Source organism: Stylophora pistillata, chromosome 14 (genome assembly GCF_964205215.1).
Source record: "Stylophora pistillata chromosome 14, jaStyPist1.2, whole genome shotgun sequence".
NCBI lineage: Eukaryota > Metazoa > Cnidaria > Anthozoa > Scleractinia > Pocilloporidae > Stylophora > Stylophora pistillata.
Window position 1 is genome coordinate 22,519,524 of NC_142532.1, and position 14,824 is coordinate 22,534,347.

Genomic DNA, 14,824 nt, shown 5'->3' on the forward strand with positions numbered 1-14,824 from the left:
ATACCGCAGCGAAAATATCGACTGTCTTGTTTTCGTTTGGGTACTAGCCCTAGGTAATTCTTGTCCTAAAATTGCGACAAATGTACGGTCATTGCTCGTGTGAAACATTACGTTCCGTTGTTCGATTTTAGTACCCAACTGTTTTATTTTTTGTTTTGTTTTTCTTACAGTTTAGTTCCGAATAAAACTACGTTGTGTGCAGTTTCTGAAAATATTTTCTGTAGTAAGTTCATTTTCACGAGCACAGGAAATCGATATTCTACATCAAACCGCACTCAATTTACTTTTCGAGTTGATTTGAATCAAATTCAGGAAGGGAAGAATAAAACATAGGCAAGCTTGTACAATTCCGGCTGGTTATCTCACATGATTCACGAACATTTTATGTTCTTTCTTTACAACTTTCACTTCACGTGGATTGAAACTGGCGTATAATGAACTGCGATTCGTGCTTTTCCTTTCATCAACATATACTAACAGGAGTTTTCCATGATTTCTTGAGAAAAAACTGACGGGTACACTTAACTTTACGTCAGATTGCACCGGAATATGTCCTTCCATTACGGCAAAATAAAGCCGATATTTGTAAACAATTATATCAACATTGGCAAATAAACTTTCTTCGAATTTTGAGGGTGGTATCATTTCAGTTTAGGTGGTTGATGATTTCCCCCTCACAAAGTATTTAACATGGTACCAGGATTTCTGAATTTCGTACTTTTATGTTTTATTATGTTTCGAGCTCTAAGCTAATGGGTTTTCCTAGCTCATTACCTAGCAAGATCACAGCAGTATACCAGCTACGCTACATTACAAGGTATTACGTTTTTTTTATGCTTATTGGTATCGTGATACGCTTTTTTGGCATCTTTTCGTAGGGGGGGGTATTATAAAAATACAGGATTTTGAAGCAGGGTTTCGTTATACACTGGCGAGTAGTGTAGCGATCGAGAATTACCTCTTGGTCAATCTTTTTCTATTAATGACAAACACAAACTTACTCAACGTGCAAAGTGCGGTGAGGTACTGTAGTAAGATTAAGTGAATTCAGTTCAACATGATGCTTCTTCAAAGCAAATCTACCGCTTTACTGTTCTTCAAACCGTCTTTTTCTCTATTTCAAATGAGACATTTTTTTATCCAAATTGAATTAGCGTTCTGTCCAATATCAGAGATATCATGGCTTGATTGCTGCTTTTTTTTTTTTTTTTTTTTTTTTTTTGTCGTTCCCTTATTGAAAAAAGATAGCTTTGTTGATAAGGGACTACACATTATGGAGGTCATGAATAAACAATGCAGACGTCCAGGGGCGTAAGTGATATCTTGCCATCTTTAATCTCCAAATACTTGTCAAAAAAGTAATTGGCCGTCGGTGTTTGCAGGTAATAAATGCGCAGACAATTTCCTTGTTGCTCGCATATTAGTCTTGAAACCGGTTGGGCGACATTCTGTGCTCAACTAAGCAGAAATTTGGGAGAGGAAACATAGTCCATCGAGAACTCTTCTTAAATCTGATTTTGAAGGTGGGCAGTGATTTCTGATTTTACAAATTTGATGCAAGGATTGCTTTCACTGTTATAACGCATGTTTAAACGTGTACTGTAAACCACGTAAGAATTTCAATATTGTTTTCCAAACACCGTAGAACAAACTTATCCTACAGAAAAAATCCTTGGAGAGTTTTACCCGATATGAAAACCATGCACATATAATTTTATAGAACTTCATTTTATTTACAACGAGGAAGCGAATTCTAAACGCCACGACATGTAAAGTGTTCTGGCCTTTGAACTCACATTACAATTAAATGCTGCCTTTAGGTAGAAAAAGATAGCCTGAAGTTTGTCAAACCCATTAGAAATTTAAAAAAGGACTTGGTACGTTTGCGCAATTCTTCCGTATTATACACCAAACATCTCCGTACCTTTAATAGTGTCCTTACTTAAAATAGCAACAACGAAAAAAGTCGCAAAACAACCAAAAGCAACGCAGGCTCTCAGGTTGAATACGATACCCATAAATTTTCGAGAAAATTTGTCGAAACAAGATTTTCTTGATATCGAAAGAGAAACTTCAGGATCACAGTAGTTGGGAGTGCTTGTGGAAGTTTTGACAGTTTTTCCCTCAAAAAAGGGATTAACAATCCCACTTCAGGTTTCCCAGAAAGCTCCATTCTTGTGGAATTTAACTACATATAATCCATTTCCCAATTGACGTTTGCAGAGACCTCAAAACCTTTCAAGACAAACCAAACCCTAAACGTCTATTTTCTAATTTGCCCGCAAGCACACGCAACTCTTTTGTACGGATATTAATTTCATTTGTTTTATCTCTTTTGCTCACAAAGCAAAGTAATATTGTTGAACAACTCTGTTCCAACATTGTACAAAACTGAAACTCAAAGCCGACAGGAGAGCACAATTTTCGCAACAAGTTCCATTATTAACCTGTCCGTGATGAATGTTGCAGTATTCAGTGCAACGCCTACAACTTTGAAAGTCAAATAATGAAAGCAGTTTCAAATTCAAATTATCAAACAAACAGGCTCTTCAACTCGTCAAGATGCAAAGAAAGAAAAAAAAAACTTTTCTTGAAGTGAAAGAAACCTGTTCAATCTTTCTCTTGAAATATGTTCACCTATTCCTTGCCCTTGTCAGATTTTCAAACGATGAAAAAATGAAACAATGAGCCTTTCGCCTTTAGAAAACACATAGATTTTTTCTTTAATTGAAAGTGGCCTTGGCTTATTCTCGGAGCCTTCAAGGCTTGAATCGGGTTTTCAAAGCGATGAAAACTCCAGGAGCAATACAAAAAGAATCGAAGCCGCAATAAACCCCACCCACATCTTGCTACAATTATTCCGGGTTCAGAATTCAGATTCCGGAGACAAGTTGATGCCATAAGGATCGAAAGGTTTATTGGGATTATGACGCATGATTGGTTTTGTTTTACTATGCTTTTTGATTGGTCAAAACTCGCGCCACTCTCTCAACCACTCAAAAGTACTGGTCAGTCACGTTTTCCCGCGCTTTGTGTAATTTGATTTTTTTTTTTCACTTTTAGTTTCATTGGTTCCTTTTGGAATTTTTCATTAGTTCTGATTGGCCGTTGTCATGAAGTAGTGATGTGACGTAATGGCGCAACGACACTCAATTAAAACACTCTCTACAGTGAAAATAAAGTTTGCCTGGGTTTGTCTATTCCAATTCAAAATGTTAGAACATCAATGTTTGGCCTCTGACCCTCTGCAAAGAGCGTCAACCCCCCCTTACACCCCCCTCGGCTCTGTGAATTTTGATCTCGACGGCAAATTAAGGACCAGTCATTACTTTTTGTCTGGGGGGAGGGGGTCGGTGGAGTTTGGTTGTGCCAATAAAATTAACCTGATTCTCCCCCCGCACCAAAAGTCACTTTTTCATCGTCCCCCCCCCCCCCCCGCCCAAAACTATATTTAAGACGATCGATTGCCCCTCTGTTTCCCGCGAAAGCATCTTGATCCCCCGCCAATTCCCTGGCTTCCCCACCCCCTCCCCCCAGGAGATCAATAAAGAATGGTCCCTTACCCTCTACAAAAAGCTCCCACCCTCCCTCCCCTCTTAGAATCTAAAAAGCTACATGAGTTTTGATCTCGAAGGAAATTAATCAATCAGGCATTTGCAGCATTCACAACTAACATCCTGTTGGTATGGAGGTCTATTTGCTCAAGTGAAACAAATATGAGTATACCCGAGCTCTTGACCTTGGCATAGAAATAGTACGTGTTTTTTTTTGTAATATCGGTTTCTGGCTCTCAAAAAAGAAAAATAACACAACTGGATGCTTTGAGTGTTTCCGCCGAGCGACGCCGGATCAGAAGAGGCACGTACGTACTTTGCCGAGCACCTTAAGACATTTTGCACGAGTATTTTTTTTTTTTTTTCTGGCTCGGCGATTTTTTTTTATGTTCTGCGCAAATAAGTTTTTAAGGTTAGAGAGGATCGCGCTCTCTGTTAGAAACTAATTTCTGCTATGTTTTGTCCAAGTAGCAGGAAATTGACAAAGAAAAAACCGAAAATTCTCAATTATTTTGCTTATCGAGTTGCAACGCAGTATGTACTATAAACTAAAGTTTTGAGCTTTTCTGTCTGACAGGACTTAAACAACAACAAAAAAAGTAAAACAAAGTGTATACCCCTATCTCTTTTCTGTTCCGAGTCTGTATGGTCTTTTGTTTTACCAAAGTTTGTTAATTTTTTTGCAGTGTTTTATATTGTGGGATATTTTTCTACCATGCACGACATGTCTTTTTCGGATTGAGTCTGCGAACTCCGCCGAAATTGAAACCGGAAAATGTTTTATTCTGTATGGTAACCTGTTTTTCCCTCATTGCCGAGAAGGCCTGGAGACGGAAAGAAATTGAGGGTAGCTCTCAAGCATCGATTGCTATTGCACGCAATTGCTTTTCAGAATTAATGTAATGTTTGATCACAAATTAAATCCCCGTCCAAAAAAAAAAAAAAAGGAAAAAACACTTCTACGATTGTCACTTCTATGGCGTTAATTCTGGGACATTTACGTTCATTTTCCTTTTAACCGAGACTGACCTTATGAGGGTACTCTTTTGTCGTTTGCACATACGGAAATTAAAAGGAGAAGCTCAATAAACAGAGGAAAATTTATTTGCCGGAAGGTTTTGTCTGTTTATCGATATAATCAGACCGTTTCTATATCATTTCCTGAAAGGCGAACATCAGGCACAACGACTGATAACATACTTGCAAATGTCGGAGACCTATCTGGCTCGCAGACCTTCAGCGTAAAATTCCACAAAGGATTTCGAAGTTGCTAAGCCTAGAACTCCCTACACAAGGGCTGTGTTGACAAAAGTTGTTTAAGGTGAGGAAGATAAAACAAACAGGATGTACACTTTACTAAAGCTCACATTTAAGTTCAATTTTCTGAAAAAAATGCACGAAATGTTATCTTAAACTGAACCAGATTTTCAAACGTTCAGGGTGACCCAGTGGCCTTAAACTGTCTCTGTAATGGTTTGGATGTTGTTCCTGTCCTCACAACTTATTCAAAATATCTTTATAACATAACCAAAGTAAAGCGCGCGCTCTGATTGGTCAATAGTGTACGCTGTGGTGTTTACCATTTGTTAAACTAAAGACAATCAATTGTGATCAGCCTCATGCATATCTCGTAAGAACATGAAACGTCCGCGTTACGCCCCTGAAAGCTTAGAGATATTGAGCCGCACGTTGTTTCAAGTTTGAGTTTCTTGCATTTTTTAAATTCATCTCGTTTTGTTTCGATCTTTCTACGTGTAGTAGACATTATTTAAATATCCTTTTCATATGTAAAACACTAAGGGTACACAATTTTATTGCGGAGGTCAAAAACCCACGACAACAAACACAAAAGCAACCGGCACTAGCTAGCCTAAAGCAATTAATATGACACGCGGTTGTTGTATAAACAGAAACAATATTGTCATCTATATTTTACACTGAAAGAAGTTGCCATTATGCACAGAAGCAGTGTGAAAAGTGATCTTGTTTGCTCTGCGAATGTGGTATTCTTGAGAAGTTGATAGATGTATTTAACGACCTTCACAGCAGAGTAAACTACGTTAAATTGCTGTCAGAATTTCTTTCTTGACTCCAGAGGTACATAAAAGCAGAAGGTGAGGTAGGAATAAATAGAAAACGAGACTATCCATGCGTGTATAAACATATAAGTAGTTTGTGACTGAACATATCATATCATCATTTCTTTACTAATGAATGCTTGCTAGATTGTTACAAATGTATTGGTAAGAGATTCTCCTTCATGCTCTCGATAGCAGTAGTTCGGGTCTTTTAAAAAATATTTTGCGGGATGGACGTTCGAGTTAAAAGAATTAGATGACAGGTTTGACGTTTTTTTCAAAACCAGCTTAAATTTTTTGTGTTTGAGACTTCGTCAAAAGTTTCAAAATAGCCTTTTTTGATCAATGTTGAGAAAATATTCATCAACTTTTCTATTAAAAGCAGTTACTGCTTGACGTGCTACAAATTGTTGTAATTTCTTACACAGCGTTAATTTGCATTTTTTGTCCTCACAGCGTGCGCACTAATAGAAAGTCCATTTCGTGACTTGAACCACGAAATTGGTGATTCAAAAAATTGAACCGCTATGATTAATATTTCCGCTTTTTTTTCTTTGATAACTGTCCCTAGTTCAAATGTTAAAAAACTTAAAGAATTCATAAACAACGAAAAGGCAATTCCGTTCAAAACGAATGTGGAAAAAAATTCTCGGCAAACTTGAAAAGATGCAAAAACCGAAACATTTGGAGTTATTTTCAGTCCAAAGATATTATCGACAAATTACACCCCACGTCTAGTCTTCTGTCCTGAGTCGAAAGATTTTCCACTCTCAAATGCCAGGAAGCTATATAGCTAGAGCATATGGTCTAAATAGGCAACTATTCTGTATACCAATAGCTACATGGAAGTCTTTTTCTCGTTTAAAATGGAGAAAAACGACCCTTCTCTAGCTCGCACTTTCCTTCAAAAGGTTCCAACCTTTAATTCATTTTATTCAAGTATCTATTTCCTGATGCTTTTAAGCTGGGTGCATGCAAACTTTGGTATTTGTAGTTACTAGCAAGCAAAACAAGCCTATTTAGAACACCAAAATGATTAAAAATAGACTTATAGACTAATATTACTACTCTTGGTTAATTTTCAAACTGTACAAAGGAACACGGAGTTTATAACAGGAAAAAAATAGCAACAGTATTCTCAACGGAACTTAAAACCCACTGAACGATTTTAACTTTCGTTTACTTTTCTTTCGTAAAATATGAATGTAGTTTTGGAGGTTTGAAATATTAAAAGAACAAAGATCGTTTGCAAAAAAAGTATTGAATCGTCAAAAAAAAAAAAAAAAACGCATCAAATATGTCAAGAAACACGGGTAAAATATAGAACATCCGGAGATCGACCTTTCCCATCCATGCTCTTTTTTAAAAATCTCGCCCACGCCCTTGATACATAATATTCCACCTAAATTTCCAATGCGCCAAGCCCTTCGATTACGTATAATAATTTAGTCAATGAGCAAAATATCAAGTGTTATTTACGTAGTTCGCCTATAGATTGCACCTACTTGCTCATCTTTTGTTGGCCAATAGTAGAAAAATGACATTTCCTATTTCTAAATGCTTTTAGCTGCAGCAAACTTTTTAAAAAAGATCAGTTACAACCAACTTTTTCAAATCTCACATATACCGCCCGTGCTTTCAACGAGTCCCATCCTTGACTTTTTATCAAGCGAGCGAACCCAATTCTCGATTCACGCCTGCTGTAACTTTTTGATCGATAGTTTCTACCAGTATTCAGTTTTCGTTTTGGCTCGCAAGTGATTACCACGGTCAGCGCTTAAAGGTGGGAAGCAAATCCTTACTCAATCCTTTTGTCTTTAATTTGCTGTAATCTTTATTTCCAATCTTACCTTTTTTGGATACTTCATTTTATATGCCTATATATCGTAGACGTTTTCCTTCTCTCGACCGTTTGAAATATTCCCAAGGCATTTCTTGTAGCATATTCAATTGTAAAAGTGTACCTTACGGGAGAACATCTGTCCATTTACTTTTCATCAGTGTCCACTTTCATATGGAAAAGTTCAGCTCTCTGAGAGGATTTTCAAAATTTCATACCTGCAACTTTTGGAAATCACTTTGAACAATTCTATCTTGTTTGTTTCTTCAATTTTCCATGTATGTGTCGTTTATTCAGTTTAGGGTAGGAGAAAATTGTTATAAATTATGCATAAACGGATCCATTGACGAGCTGATACCCTCTCGAAGTACTTGAGTAAGCATTTTGAGAAATTGACATATACGCTCATTTTAAAACTTTTAGATGCATATAATCACATCAGTAAATGTAGCACAGAATGTTAAACTTCTCTAGCGAGAGACGTTTTGAAAAGAAAAAAACGCGTTCAAATTCTAAAAAAAAAAGGAAAAAAATCGAAATCGATTAAACGCTGTCCAAATTTTAAAAAGCCAGAGATGTGGTTTTCATTAAAGAAAAAAAGGAACTTCACCGGAAAAACTGTCAAATATATTGACTTTGGGACCGAGAACATGTCTTGTTCCAGCGCATTTCTGGTAAACATACAACAGGAAAACTTGTGCACAAGTAAACACAGGATGTGAACAAATTATGAGAGCTCTATCCCTAATTGAATGAAACTCTAACGCAAAATAACGGAATTTCTTTGAGATAAGGTATAAAGTATTATGCTCTTTTTATTTTGTTCAGTTTGGTGCTATAATCGGCACGTCGTGTAAAACTGCAGCTCCGGTCCGTCAAAACAAAATCGTTAAGTTTCTTTTTTCAAACGCGTGACCCGGCACGTGACCCTATGGGGCATCTGTAACCGCACGTTTTGATTGGTCGAGAGGTTGCAAACCCGCAAAAAGGGTGGAAACGCTAATTTCTAACGGAAAACCGATCATAATAACAGGTTTTTGCAAAACATCTCGTCAACGATATAAATCTGTTTCACATGCTAAATACTTTTTATCCTTTTGCACGCTTTAAAAATCAACAAATCACTTATGTCAGAACTAATCCTCTTTGGAATAAATCTCCAATTAATTTGTTTTTTTCCCTTGTTGCGTTTTTTTCTCCCTTATCTTTTGTAGCGGTCAGCTGTTTCGTGAATCACTTTTACCCAGTTCCCAACGTTAATTTTTTTATCCATTTTTAAAAACTGCCACGATGGTCCTCATTAACTTTTGCAGGACCGTTCCCGAGATTCAACGGGACCAAAACCAGTTCTTCTCGGGGCTCGAAACAGTTCCTTTCGAGGCACGAACCAGTTCCTCTTGGGGAACGAACTATTTCCTCTCGTGTGTGTTTGGCGTAACTATTACCCTTCTGTTGCACTTCCAGTTTTTGGAAAAAGTTGTTTGTCTTGACGTAAGAAATGAGCCTATACTCCAACACTTCCAGCGCAAGTATCAACACGACATCCACTCCTGCGATATTTCAACCAAAGTCACAACTGGAGAAATTTTTCGTCTTCCTCCGTATCGTAGAGATCCTCATCATACTCACGGCGCTCATCGGCAACTTCTTGGTCGTGTATTCATTCATCATGTCCAATAAACTACGAACGAGTGTCACAAATTATTTCGTAGTATCTTTGGCGATATCCGATTTATTGACCTCAGCATTAGTGATGACGTTTAAAGTGGAATACACTCAAAACAGATACAAATGGAAGCATGGCGAGCTAGAGTGCGGTCTTTATACCACTATGTATTTACTGGCCGTGCCAAGTTCCGTTATAAATCTCTGCGCTGTCACAGTAGATCGTTACTTGGTCCTGAGGATGCCTCTTCGCTATGAGTCCCTCATGACTCCGCGGAGGGCAGTTTCTATGATCGGCTGCGTCTGGACGTACGCAATCTTTTGGGCGTGTCTCCCTCTAACGGGCTGGAGATCCCATACACCCATGATTCAACGCGGCCGGTGTTACTTTGTGACTACAACAGCGTACAATATCACAGTCAATGTCATAAATTTCTTACTACCCATGTTATTCATGGCAATTTTTTGGGCTCTTATCTGCTCCATTGTCCTTCAGCACCGCGAAAGAGTCAATGAACAAGAAAGAAATATATCTTTCAACACGAACGAGTCCGCGCCAAATTCTACCAATACCCTGTGCAGCCGAGATGCGTCATCGATGCAACTCGAACCGACTGCCAGAAAAAAAAAGACAGGAAAGAAAAAAAGGCTGCGAAATTTTAGTGGATGCCGATACATTGGAATCATTGTTGCGCTGTTTTATTTTTGCTGGCTACCTTATGTGATGTTCAGCTTGATTGCAAACATTTGCAAGCGGTGTATTAATCATTCTATATCACAGATGTTGGCTGAAACATTCCTCGCGTTAGGATTTTTAAACTCTGCTCTAAATCCATTTTTTTATCCATTCCACGACAAACGGTTCAAGGAAGCGATTAGAGACATTTGGAAGAAACTGCGAAGTAAGAGTTTCTTAAGGGTGCTATACCGCAAAGAGAAAGTTTTGGAGATGGCGAGGCTAGAAGTTGCAGTCCGTGGCTAGTAAAATCAGTAGGAAAAAAGTGCGGGAAAAAAGAGTACGGGGGGAAAAAGGGGGAGAAATTGCAACTGATTAGATCATGACTAGTTTAAGTTTTGCATCTGATTGGGTGAATAGGTGGTATGAAGTTTGTAAGCCATAAAAATGCGCACAGGATCTGAAAGCATTGCGTTGGACTAGCATCCCATTCTGGGAGATTGGACTCCACTCCCAACTCAGAGACTTGACGTGGGTTGACCACGTGGAGATATTGGCCACTTGGCCACACGCAAACGCACGCACACACACACACACACACACACACACACACACACACACACATACACACACACACACACATACACATAAATTAAAATAAAAGAGATAAAATCTAAATTAACAAAAGGAGTTGTGTAGGCCACCTTAGATGAAACCATCACCAACCGTAAACAAGTTTAAGCATTTAAGTGAGCAACGTTTGTGACATGTCAATTATTCTTCCCATGAAAAACTTAAAATGATTTCGTTGTTGTTATTGTTGTTATTGTTGTTTCTGCTTTATCTGTAACTGAAATACAAATCTGGAGTAATTCTACCGGGGTCACCAACTATTAAAAGAAAGTTTCTGTCAAGTGCTGAACTTTGAGCACTCTCAAGGATTAAGAAGGGAAAAAAGCCGACAAATATCTGACTAGCGTTCTCGGCTGACTAGCGTTCTCATGCCTCTTTCATCACTGCACACACCCTATTCGCCTTGTCCTACTTCCCTTTTACACGTTCCCCTTAAAACACAGTACCTAATTCTCTAAGAATGCATTCATCATCATCATCATCGTCGTCGTCATACTCTATTTGATATAGTAGGTTAAATCAAAGGTAGCTAGAGGCTGATGTGGACCTACTGTCTACGAAATTCGGCTGAAGCTATCTAGGTATACTATTATCAAATTGGATCAAATTAATGGCGTCATGAAGTCGCCGAAACGTCGGGATTTTATATCGTTCGTTTTTACCTGTCTATGTATTATTAAATCTTTGTTAATATGATCAAATTACAATACTAAAAATATCTAGATCTTGATTTTTAAAATAAAGGCAGCCAGAGGCAGATATGGGCCTATTGTCTACGGAATTCGGCTAAAGCTATCTAGGTATACTATTATCGATTTGGATCAAAATTACAACGATAAAAATGTTTACATCTTGATTCTTAAAATAAAGGTAGCCAGTGCTAAAGCTATCTAGGCATGCTATTATCAAATTGGATCAAAATTACAACACTAAAAATGTTTAAATCTTGATTCTTAAAATAAAGGCAGCTAGGGGCTGATGTAGGCCTATTGTCTATGGAATTCAGCTAAGCAATTATTATCAAATTGGGTCAGATTACAATACTAAAAATATTTAAATCTTGATTCTTAAAATAAAGGCAGCCATGGGCTGATGTAGTCCTATTGTCTACGGAATTTAGCTAAGCAATTATTACCAAATTGGATCAGATTACAATACTTAAAATACTTAAAATCTTGATTCTTATGGGAGACCATACATGCTTCTTTCAGAAAGCTGAGACTGTTAATAAAGTTCTTATGACGACGTTGTTTTAGAAGTTCTTAAAGTTCTTGAGGGAGTGGGACAGTTCGAGAGAGGTAGAGGGAGAGGTAGGGCGCTCGAAGAATTATAACAGTGAACAGATTTTGCGAAACAATGGTCAGTGAGGAAACCGCGCTATGCAAATTCACATCGACCTCATCCTGAAGGTTTCGTCAGAGAGGCTAAATTTGCACGTGTTTTAAAAATGTCTCTCAGATCATTTACATTTTTCGGTCGCTCGCAGTCTGAACCGATTCACTCCTCAAGGCAAAATGGTTAGAAAAACTCGTCTACAAGTCAATTTTAACGTTTAAACAAGGCCAGAAGCAATTTGGAAACGTTTGTGTTTTATGAACTGACATTAAGTGAAAACCTACCATCAATTTCATCTCAACAAAGCCCAAGGTAAGAGTCAGCGGAGTTTAGTGAGGGAGTGAGTGAGGACTTTAGTTTAGCACGATAAGTAAAATCAGCATTGCTGGTGGGGTCGTGCAAACAATAACTACGAAAAAATAAAATACTTAAACATATGTACAATTTAGAATTAAGACTTAAAAGCTAAGACCTATCGGAAATATTTGTAGTCGGTATCTCTGTTTTTAGTTATGGCTAAAATCGGTTCAAAATTTATTTTATCTGTGTCAAATTTACTCAACTTGCACGTTGTTATACATAGTGCTTATGAGAAAATTCTCAGATACATTGACAATCAAAGCGTAGGCGTGTCTTGCTGGTTCTCGACTAAAGCTCTGTTTGAAACATTTCAAGGAAAAATCATGAATGATTTTAATACAACTGCCCGCCTAAGCTGGATTTGCTTGGCAGCGGTAACTTCAAAAAGAATCAAGACGAAGAGTGATCTTGCCAAGGACGTGATGAGAATTTTAAATAGATATGGCCGCAAAGCAAATAACATGATATCAGAACTTTTAACGCTTTGAGAGCTCTTATTACTTATTTCGTCACTACGGTTAGACATAAAAATGGCGCATTGTTTTATTAGTAATGAATGAATTTAAAGATGTTTTTAAAAAGAATGGTTTCATCTTTGTTGTTTTTTAATGTGCCGCGGCTGTCAGAGTTTTTTTTATTTTTTAAATATTCAATTGAAAAAGGAGTCTAGTTTGAGGGACAAAAAGTAACCTATTATTGTCCTCGCCATTTTCCTTTTCTTATTTCCGAATTGCCCTTGGCTTCTTTTTCAAAACGAGGCCTGGTGCTCAACCATTCTTGTGAAAATGAGTTTAATTTGCATGTGAATGAAAACTTATAATCTTATGTGTATGAAAGGATGAGCACCAGGACTCGTTTTGAAAATGAGGCCGAGGGTTATTCGGAAATGGGCTATTTAATTGTCGTAAAATCTTTTGAAGCACAAGAAATAATATTTTTTTTCACGTTTGGATTAATGAAGCCCCATTCATATTCACGTAGTTAAGAATTTTTATCCTATACAATGAAATATATGAGATTCATATATTTTGAACTGCGGTATTAGATACGTATAATGCACGATCCTCGCAGTAGATAGCGCTATTTAAGCAATAGCGAAAATCAGACCTGAAAAAAATCAGGCCTGTACGGGACTCGAACCACTGACCTCTGCGATACTAGTGCAGCGCTCTACCAATTGAGCTATTGCTTAAATAGCGCTATCTACTGCGAGGATCGTGCATTATACGTATCTAATACCGCAGTTCAAAATATACGAATCTCATATATTTCATTGTATCTGATTTATTCCTTTCACGGGTTTATTACGAATCAACTTAACGACCTGCTCCCAGTTGGCTTGTTAGCTCAATTGGTAGAGCGCTGCACTAGTATCGCAGAGGTCAGTGGTTCGAGTCCCGTACAGGCCTGATTTTTTTCAGGTCTGATTTTCGCTATTGCTTAAATAGCGCTATCTACTGCGAGGATCGTGCATTATACGTAATTTTTATCCTGTTTGTTAACATGTTGTTTAATAATAGTCCATTTTACAGTTGTGTGCTTGGTTGCCAAGCCTTTGAACGGGAGTGAGGCTAGGGGTGACCTTGTTATGATACAAACCTGCCTTTCAAATGTAAATTACTTTATTATCATGCTAAGTAATACAGGTCTCTATCACAACAAGGTCAGCTTCAGCCTCCCTCTGAATCAAAGGCCTGGCAACTAAGTACACAACTGTAAAATGACCTATCGCGTTCTTGTATCTCCGTCAGTGATCCTAGTAGAGGCTGATCATAATCATGAAGAGCGAGAGTGAAGTTGAAGTTGAACACAACTCAACTGGACTTAAGTTGTTCAAGAGCCGACGAAAGTTGGAAATTTATTATAGAGGTAACAAGTGTAAATTAGAAAAGCTCAGTGCCACTTTTGTTTTCACGAATTTAGTGTGAAAAAAATTCAGATTTTTTTTCATGTCAACACCAAAAGAAGATGCTAACCTAGGTTTTGTTTTAGACGTCAAATGTTACTGTCTATTGGTGACTTGAAAGTACCCCACCAATGTCAAGAAAGAGGCTGAATCAATTAAAATTCATTTGGTCCCCAAAAATGTCAGGAGTCTTTCAAACATCTTATTTAGAGAAATTTTGTCAAGAAATACGTTTGTAGAAACAAGATTGACCTATAATTCAATTTAGAAATCATTTCAGACACTTAAAACTTAATATTAAAAAAGTGGGGATCTTTCCCAGAAGTAGTAATCTTAATTCGTTAGCCTTAACGTTTTTTCTTTAGTCAAAAAGTCTCTACTTTAGACAGAATTCAACTTCAATTCAACTTTTCAATATTTCTTATTAGTCGATAAAGCATAATCAGGCTTGCTCAAATCTCACCGTGAAGCTCGAGATTTCCTTTGTCTTTGAGTTAACGTTTCCATTTTAAGTTTTTTGATATAAAAGCTGATGTTGTTGAGTTAATTTTTGCCAATTTTTTTGTTCCGCCAAATTAATTAGATTTCGCTGTTTATATTGTTGTAAACACTCAGAATTGTTATAGCCAATAAAACTTGCAAACAAATAAAAAACTTTTTTCCCACTTTTGTTTCTTCTATTCTTTTTATTGAATAAACAAAATGAAAAAAAAAAACACTTTTAAAAGGGCCTGGAAACTAGTCAGAATGTAGGCTCTCTGTTTTACTTTTTTTTGC

The 14,824-nt window shown here is 37.3% G+C and overlaps 1 protein-coding gene across 1 annotated transcript; it reads left to right on the forward strand.

Moving 5' to 3' along the window:
• The first annotated feature begins 5,150 nt into the window (after positions 1-5,150).
• On the forward strand, positions 5,151-14,712 carry LOC111334562 (D(1) dopamine receptor-like). Its single transcript, XM_088745387.1, has 3 exons — positions 5,151-5,668; positions 8,786-12,093; positions 13,893-14,712. The coding sequence occupies exon 2, from the start codon at positions 8,971-8,973 to the stop codon at positions 10,117-10,119; it is 1,149 nt and encodes a 382-aa protein (XP_088601513.1). The 5' UTR covers positions 5,151-5,668; positions 8,786-8,970; the 3' UTR covers positions 10,120-12,093; positions 13,893-14,712.
• Positions 14,713-14,824: the final 112 nt, after the last annotated feature.